The sequence below is a fragment of the Anarrhichthys ocellatus genome, unplaced genomic scaffold, assembly GCF_004355925.1.
Source record: "Anarrhichthys ocellatus isolate YVR2014 unplaced genomic scaffold, GSC_Weel_1.0 scaffold1877, whole genome shotgun sequence".
Taxonomy (NCBI): Eukaryota; Metazoa; Chordata; class Actinopteri; order Perciformes; family Anarhichadidae; genus Anarrhichthys; species Anarrhichthys ocellatus.
Genome location: NW_022281851.1, coordinates 1 through 9,448, shown reverse-complemented (window position 1 = coordinate 9,448; position 9,448 = coordinate 1). Strand labels below are relative to the sequence as shown.

General features: G+C 42.5%; 1 protein-coding gene across 1 annotated transcript; it reads left to right on the top strand.

Annotated features, from left to right (window-relative positions):
* Window positions 1-54: 54 nt before the first annotated feature.
* Window positions 55-8,808, top strand: LOC116377944 (ubiquitin-associated protein 1-like; the record flags this gene model as incomplete). The annotated part of the gene is made up of 3 exons (XM_031839710.1): window positions 55-159; window positions 341-925; window positions 8,659-8,808. Coding segments are annotated over exons 1-3 (840 nt in total), but the record flags the coding sequence as incomplete, so codon positions are not given.
* Window positions 8,809-9,448: the final 640 nt, after the last annotated feature.

Here is a 9,448-nt window from a genome sequence, read left to right as displayed (position 1 = left end):
TGTGTGTGTGTGTGTGTGTGTGTGTGTGTGTGTGTGTGTGTGTGTGTCAGTAGGATGGACGGTGTCCCTCTGAAAATGCCACAGGGTGCCTCACAGGAAGTCAAAGAAGACGTGGAAGTTATTGTTCCTGATTATCTCACCAGACTGCAGGACACAGAGGTGAGTGTGGTTTCAACTCGTCATTAACCTGTGATTAGATGTTTCACTTGAGTACTTGACCTACAGACTGACATCCATTAAGATTCCTACATGTTGCAATAATGACATTTGACTAGAGGAAAGAGAAAGCGACAGAGTTGTATCGTTTCTGTCACTAACATGTTGTTTGTCCATGTGACAGTATGAGTTCAGTCTGGAGAACTGGGTGCTAACCGGGCTGCAGAGTGGCTACACCAGCCAGCATCGGCCTCAGCTCCCCTCCTCTTCATCAGGACTGCAGCCATCTTGTCCTCCGTACTGGATGATGTTCAGCAGTCCGCAGCAGAGCCGCCTGGCCAGCCGCCACTGCTCTGACTTCTGGGAGCCCAATCCTCGACAGCGCTCGCGCAGCCTCAACCCCGCAGTCCTACGCATTAAGTTGTCCATCTCTGACTCTGAGGATGAGGCCTCAGAAAAAGCCAAGATATGTTTTTCAGGGAAAGCCTGCTCTGGTGGAGAAATTGCTGCTGCTTCATGTCAGCGTGGTCAGAGGAAAGCACAGAGAGCCTTTGTCCCAGACCTCCTGAACCCTCCGGCCTGCCTCAGCAGCCTGCCTCACCAGCGCAGGAAGAACCTGCGACAGTGCTCCCTGTCAGTGCTGGACACATCCGAACAGCACGGTCCCAACACAGACAGCCCATCCTCAAACACGACCCCCACCAGCAGAGCCCCCAACACCAGAGCCAATACAGTCGACATGCTCCCCAGTGTCAACACAACACACATGGTAAGAGTTAAACATTGTAACATTAGGGAAAGTGTTCGATGGAGCTCCAGTTTTATTCAGAGTAATCCTTTTAAATAGCAGTCTCACTTTTTGAGAAGGATAACAGAGTTCCAGGATGTGTTTCAGTTTCACACCAATGGTGCTGGACCGAGGAAGAGTCTCATGGCAAGAAAAGGTCTGCGCTTTGAGCGAGCTTTTATATTTCTAATGCCAAACATCTCACTAAATGTGTTTGTACTGTAGATTATAGAAATACATTTTTTTCATCGATTTGATTCTGCCATTTAGCACGTTATATCTGAAATACATTGATGTCAAAATGCCAACATTCTGCTTTAACGTGAGGGCGCTCACATCCAGTGTTGGGACAATTTATACAAAGTCCCCCTTATCAATGTTTATAGGAGAAATGAAAGTAAACCTAAATAAAGTCACCATACTTGAATGAAAACTAGTTTATTACAACTAGACTTTTCTTTTTGTAGCTCCATGACATCATAAGACTATGACTACTGAGATCTCAGAAGGCAGCTAGGTTAATAAAAAGAGGTTCAAAGATCATGAGACGGGTAGTAAACAAGCCAACAGGTCAGACTTACCTGCAAAAGAAAATGAAAGCAAACTGTAAAAAACAAAAATGACTGTATTACTGTGAGCTCACTTTTAAATTGCCGTGATCTGGCGGAGCTGTCACAAGCTGTAGGATCATGTGACCGCGTGTGCTTGTTGCTGCATCGTAACAGCTTCTAGTGATGTTTTCAGCCATAATCTCGCATGTTCCCAACACTTACTTTGGTGAGTGCAATGTTATCATAACCAATAACACTGATGACCAGCGGGGGAGGAAGTACTCAGATATTTTTTCTTCAGTAAAAGTACCGATACAACAATGTAAACATACTTTAGTACATGCAAAATGACTTTGTTACTTTAGTAAAAGTACAGAAGTATCAACATCAAAATATATGTTAGCACATGTTAGTCAGTGGTGGGCCGTCAGGACCAGCAAAGCCTTCTCTGCCGGCCTAAACAGAATCAAAGTTATAGCTATTCTATAATTTAATAATTTTTCACAAATTCACTACATGTATTGTAATTATTTTTCCCATTATCTTATTTCCTCATTGCACAACTCCTGTCTTCCTCTGTTGCTCTGCTTCCAGCACAGCTTGTTTTAAGTAGAGCTTTTATCCAATCAGATTCAGCCCCTATGTCTCTATGTAAGGAGAGAGGCCCGAGGTCCTCTAGATCAGTGTTTTTCAACCTTTTCTGAGCCGCGGCACATTTTTTACATTAAAAAGATCCCGCGGCACACCAACAACCAAAAAAGTTACAAAATGACACCTTTTAGCATAATACTGCAGATATGCCAGGGGTGTCAAACTCAATCCCAGGGAGGGACAACATAAGAAATTGAGACTACGTTGAGGGCCAAATAGAGTCACCATTTACAGTAATAAACAGGACAGAAGGGATATTGGACAAAGTGCAAAAAGAATACATGTTGAGGTAGGCTACATTATTTTATGCATACGTACCAGAGCCAGATGTTTGGCATCTTTTCTTGGCTGCCAGTTCATTAATATCTGGGGTTGGGTTCTGTGGAAACCCTCACGATGGAGTGAAGGTGTGCATCAGTGAGACTCCTGTGTGGGTTTGTGTTCATCTTCATCACAGAGAAAAGCTGCTCACACAGGTATGTGCTTCCAAACATGCAGAGCATTTGAGCAGCATGTAGGCGGAGTTAAGGCATCGTTTCGGGGGTGAAGCTTGTAAACTGTGCAGCGCCCTCAGAGTCACACTTTGCCTTGAGTGTCATTACACTGGAGGTCTATCAGCTCCACAGGTGCTCTTTACACCTCAACTGCAAACAGATTGCTGAGCAGTTCAAATTTAAATTTCTGAGCTGCAAAGTCGACAAATCGCAGAGTGAACTCTGTGCCAAGTGCACCCAGTTTATCAGCAAAATGCGCAGTCGGGAACACAGCGGTGGAGACCTTTACTGCATCACACATGTCTGTGATCACACGTCCCCGTCCCTGAAGCTGCAGGTTTAGCGCAGTGAGATGCTTCGTTATGTTGCACATAAAGCCAGCTCACATCGCCACTTTTCATCCTGGAGCTCTGTGGTGTGGCGGGCCAGTTATGATAAACATTTGATATTTTCTGGCGGGCTGTTGTACCGAGGGCCGGATACATGCTGACAAAAGGATTTGTACGAACAGTATTTCTGGCTGACAGCGGCGGAGAAGCGTTGCACATTTTATGGCTAACAATGAAACTTTTGACCCGAGTGGATCTACAACTCAACGAACACGTTCACAGGAGGACCTCTGGCTGGAACTGAACCGCACCGATGTTCTGTACAACCGTGTCATTAAACTCTTTGTTAACAAAGAAAGGAGGATGGACTTTGTCTATAAGTGAACAGCAGCTTTGGTAAGTGAAGTGCTTTTGTGTTTTTACATCTGTAGTAGAGTTACTATTGTTAGATTTTCGTGTCGTTTTTATGATCTGGTTAATATTGTTCCCTCTGATGTGAATAATATTTGAATGGCTCGTGCTCTTCAGTGTATGGTGGAATACGTGTTTTAGCGCTGCAGTGTTGCTGGATTGATTTGTTGCTTTGTTGTCATATAAATATATGTGACTGGTTCTTGTGAGTTTGTTCTTGTCATTGTGTTAATTACATTGATTCTGACTTGTCCGTTAATGACGAAGCATCCTGTCATCGTGGGGTTTGCCGCGGTTGTTTTCCCATTAAGCTAGTTTAGCGTAGACTCAGCTGTTTTGTTTTTTTGTTTTTTTTGTTCCAGGTTCAGAGGTCACACAGCCCGTTGTCTGTTACGTGAGCGTAGTCCACCGAAAACATTATATTTCCCACAATTTAAGCTTCTGCATTTTCCAAATGCACTAGTATTCAAAGGTATTGTTCGGTTCGTAAGCCTCGTACCAAACGGTTTAATACGAATACGTGTATTATTACACCAATAGAAACAAATAATAACCGTAGCTGTGGCTCATAATTAGGTTATTCAACTGTAGTAGGACAGCATAGAAGGCCCAGGTATAAAATGCACAGCCCTCCACTGATGTTAGTACTTTGTACTTTGTTACTTTTGTTACTAAAATATACTTAACTTACCAAAAGTAAAAGTAGTCTTCATGCAGAAATTCTGAAAAATATATGATATCATTGGATTATACTTATTGATGAATTAATGTGTACCATTTTAATGTTACGGCTGGTACTCATCATTGTATCTAAGTCTATAATGATACATCATAATTGATTTGTTGATTATATGTTGTATTAATAATCCAATTAATGTAATGAGGTATAGAGTGCAAGATTTACCTCTCAGATTAAAAGTATAGCCTACCTTCAAATGACAAGTACTTCTAAATGGTACCAACCATCAACATTGCAAATGGTCATTTTCAGGAAAGGTAAAGGTTAAATTCAATCTGCAAGTTGCTCTTTAATTACAGATCTTGAGTAAATATAGTTACTTTCCACCACTGAAAGCTACAGAAGTACAATCCCTGTTGTAGTAAAACATTTGCCCTCACAGACATTTGATATGATGATGCTCTGCAGGCAGTGGCAGCTGGTGGAAAATGTTCTAGGTAGGGCCATCCTATCAATGTCAGCAAACATCCCAGTATGATTTAATGCAAAAATATTAAAGTATCAAACACGCATTACTACTTTGCAGTTAAATATTTAACATTTATTCCAACACGAAAAAAAGCAGTAAATAACACTTATATAATATAACATGTTTATTTATTGAGATGCCCTCTGGACCTTGTTATAGGAGGTAAAGATCAGGAGAAGTAAACATAAAGTGTAATTATGAATACTGATGTTAAATTAAGCTATGATGAGTTTTCACTGTTAATTTACCATCTCAATTACATGTTGATGCCTCCATGACCAAGTTAAGCAGATGAGACTGAGGACAACTATGTAGAAGAAAAGATGTTCACTTTGCCTAATATGTAGCTTGACAGAGTTCATGTGTGTCCTGGTGTTCTCATGTTTCCTTACCTCCTCATCCCTCACTCCCTAACTGTCCGTGCTGGATCCGTCCCCGTTGTTTTAAAAAGCTAAATACGTTATTAGCATGACGTCATGCAGCTAGCCAAACCTGTCTGGTGTACAGCTAGTACAGAAGCTTCGCATGTACTGCTTCCCTTTCCCGCTAGTCTGCTGTCTGATTGTGAGGTCAGGCTGATCTGGGATCAGCTCTTTGGCCTGCAGAATCTCCGCCAAAGTTCTCCTCTCAAACGAGACTTGGAGGAGTAGTGCTCGCGCTCTCCTGTAGAGACTTCTCCTGACGAGAACGCGCAGCTAGGGGGGCAAAATCGTTTTGGCCCCCCTAGCTGAATCTATTTGAGGGCGCTGATTGGCTAAATTGTATGTCACTCATTTATATCTTTAATCAGCTATTGGCTAAACTGCTTCATAGACCCGCCTCTTTTGGGCCAAAACGATTTTGCCCCCCTAGCCGCGTTCTGAGACGTGTTGTGCACACAGGCGGAGAGCACGAGCAGGAAAAGCATATATTTTGTGCAGATATCATATTTTACACATATTACTGGGTACATTCCATAGTTCAAAAACACAAATATTGACAATTTGTATAATTCATGATCATTATAATTTTTATTTTTTTTTGTGTGGCTCAAGGTGGGGCCATGCCCCATGGCCCTCTATTGACCAGCCACCACTGTCTGCAGGTCTGTTCTGCAGACAGATTCACCGATCAGAGCTAGAGCATTTGTCCTGGAAATAGTACTGATTGTAACTGTTTCACTGAAGACAGAAGACATATTTGTTGATGTGGGTGGGTGGGTTTTTTGTCCATTGGGCATTTGGGGGCAACTAGGTGTAAACACAACATCAACATATTATCTAAAGTTGATAATGTTGAATGTGTAAGCATATGTTCGCTCTCTTTTAGCTCGGTGTTTGGTCTCCACACCCCCCCCCCCCCCCCCCCCCGTGGGAAACATCTGTCTCTTTAGCCGCTAAATGCTCCACTATGTTCACCAGCTAGTCTCCAACTGTGTCTGTCTGCTGCTGAGGAAGTAGTGTACTGTGGTTCTGTTACATGAGAGCAGCTAGAGTGAACCAACACATTGAAGTGATGGGTCAGACAGCTAAACAACAAGACACCCCTCACATTACACATAGTTATGTATCCATTCGTATGTATTGAAATATTCGTTAGTGCAGCTTTAACACTCAAAACCAGTACACTAACATCATTGTGATTGTATAATATCAAATTCATTGTGGTGGAGTACACAATGAGAAATATCACTGTCTTAATATTGCTGACTACACTGTATAAAATAACAACTAATGAACATGTTATGTCCTAAACACACCAAAACACCTGTCATATTGTTATACAAGATGTGACCAAATGTTTAAGGACCATGCTGTCAAGGCGGCAAATGCCGGTTCTGCAACGTAAAGTCAAAGCTTCATGTCTTAAAGCTGCTTTCTCTCTAATCACCACCAGGGGGCGACTCCTCTGGTTGTATAGAAGTCTATGAGAAAATGACTCTACTTCTCTCTTGATTTATTACCTCAGTAAACATTGTAAACATGAGTTTATGGTCTCAATCTCTAGTTTCAAGTCTTCTTCAATACAGCATGATGTTCATTTAGTACATTATGGTCCATTTAGAGTCAAACAGACCATAAAGCAGGGGATGCTTTAGGGCGGGGCTACACGGTGATTGACAGGTCGTTACCACAGCATTGTCTTAGAACTTCATCCCTTTTACTGTGTTTTCAGTTTAAGGAATTCATTGTAACATTTTGGTCTCCTTGTTTTTCCTCCACTCCCCTTTGCTCTTCTCGGGAGAGGAATTCCTGGGTGGGGGAAGATGATGGAGACCTACCTTTGATCATTTGTGTACGCCTCACTGAGATCTGAACTCAATGTGAGCCAGTCCACCTCTGCATGTGGTCTGGCAGATCGGATCCCAATGTGAGCAAGATTCGACAGACTTGATAGTTAATGCGTCCTGGCATGATGGGATGACAAAAGTCACATTGAAAAGAGAAGTGCAACAATGAGCTTACTTAGTTGAGTCGTTTGGTTGTACTCGCACCCCCCTTTCGTGTGACTTCTGGTTCCAAAAACCAGCATGGCTGAACTCCAGACTTCAAAACGTCTACAAACCAATATATGACATCGCGTGACTACATCCACTTCTCATATACAGTCTGCTGTCACCAAAACTTTGTGTTCGGTTATCCATTTAGTCTCAACAGTGAGAGTTTATAGTGTGGCTTAGGGAATGCTAATGCTCTGGAAGCCGCAGTATAGTTAGCCCTTTACTCTGGTCTGCAAGAGCAGACTATGAATACAGCGTAAAGCTCAGGGCATTACCTGGTCCTGAGCCCTACTATAAATCTCCACACATAAGCCAGGGACAGACAGCTCTCTGTAGCATCACACACCCTGACTGGCCAACACAGCAGAATTCGTTTGACTGTATTTATATTCAAGTTGGCCATAAGTCAGTCTTTAGATGTCCTTTTATTCGGCGTATGCACGTCAACACTGTGTTAGCTGGAAGGGGAAATCAATCCTAACCATTCTTTCAGTTCACATGTGACAAAGTGGGTGAGAACACACCATTTGTCCCATATTGCATTCATCTATAAATCTGACCAAGGTAGATCAGTGTGTAGCCGTGTGCATGTGATTATGTTACTTTAAGATGAGTTGGATTTTATTCAATTAAGCCAAGTTAAATGATTGTTTTGTTTGTATATATGTTTGGTTACACGTGTCGCAGGGCACTTTTATAAATAAAACACCTTTTGATATCGGAACAAAGTCTTTCGTGTCTGCCTCCTACTAATTCAGAAGCCACTCAGGTCAGGCTTCACCACATCACATTTCTAAAATACATTCAGGAACAAAATAGATGGCGTAAAGTCTGCTCCCTGAATCCAGCCAGGTTATAAGAGCTTCTGCAGCAGGTGGAAGTTCTCTGAAATGTTTTTTCATCCCAGTAAAATGTAATAAATTCATTTCACAGTCTCAGACAAATGTTGGCATGGCTGAGGTAAAAGAACAGCCTGTTGCTCTGTCTGTGCAAATGCCCTGCAGGGAACTCCCTCTGGTCAGAGGTAGCAGATGTCCTCACAGAGGTCCTCCAGGTGGATGTTTCTAAATGCCTTGTAGTCCACATGCATACTAGAGACACATTATAGGCTTGATCTGTATGGAAATGAGATTTGTAACACTGGACCATCTTGCTGCTGAACAGAAACCTGTTCTGAACTGGAAGATAAGAGCTCCAAGCTTTTCTATCTGGAGCAGCTGGTTGGAAGAGTTTATAGATTTAATAGTCATGGGAAGAGCTGCTGCTCCCTTTAGGAATCTGGATCAGGGCCTAGAGGGATTATGGGATATAGTAAGGGCCTTCCTCATATTCCTTTGTCTGCTTGTATTTTGCATTCTTTGTATTTGTGTTCATTTGTGTATGTTTCATGGATGTAATGTCTGTGTTTATGTCCAGTCTGTAAAATAAAAGGAACGTTATGAATTAAAAAAAGAAAGGGTCAAAGCTGCTGTTATTACAGGAAGAATCTGAGACATTGTAATCAGATCTAATATGAGTGGGTGCTGCTATCGGTCCTCACTGCCTGGCTCTCCTCTGTTATAACACTCACTCACTGGTCTCTTGTTTCCTAGAAGTCCTCTGGGTCGGACTCGTCAGTAGAGCTCCTGTCAGCTCTGAGCCCAGAGGAGAGAGAGCTGCTGGGGGCCATCACCGCCCGGGGTTACCCCCTCCGCACCGCCATCATCGCCCTGCAGAAGACCGGCCGGCAGACCCCAGATCAGGTCAGTAAGCATCACAAACAGTAAGACCACGATCATGATCTGACAGCAGATGTGGGCTGACTCTGATCCTCAATGCAATATTATGAATCACATTATGACCCGCCCTACTCTGCCTCTGATTGGCTTACCCTGATGTTCTTACCCTAACCTTCTCCAGTGTCACTCCTCATGCCTAAACCTAAGGAACCCAATCAATGAAGGCTACGAGTGTTAGCCATCAGAGGCAGAGTAGGGCTGGCCACGCCTTCACCAGGATTCTTGAATAAGCATCCTGGACTGTGGCTGCACACTGCTGAACAATGCATCACAATCATAGATGCTGCATGTTTGAGGACCAAAATCGGCCGATGAACATTTTCAAACACAAACACATAAGTGTAATATTATAACATATACTGGCTGATTCAACAGTCCGGTCTTCATTCAAATTGGACTTGCTTCTGATATTCCGCTCAGAAACAGTGTGTCTGGAAGCTGAAGTTACAGAGGCAGTTAAATGAACAAATACATTTCTGCTGTTTTAATCCTGTGTTTTGTTCTTGTGTAAATTATTCATTTATCACTTGTTGTATGCCAATTATCTGTCAAAACATTATCAGAGTAGTTTTACAACAAATCTGTCTTTTCTCTTCTGTAAAAC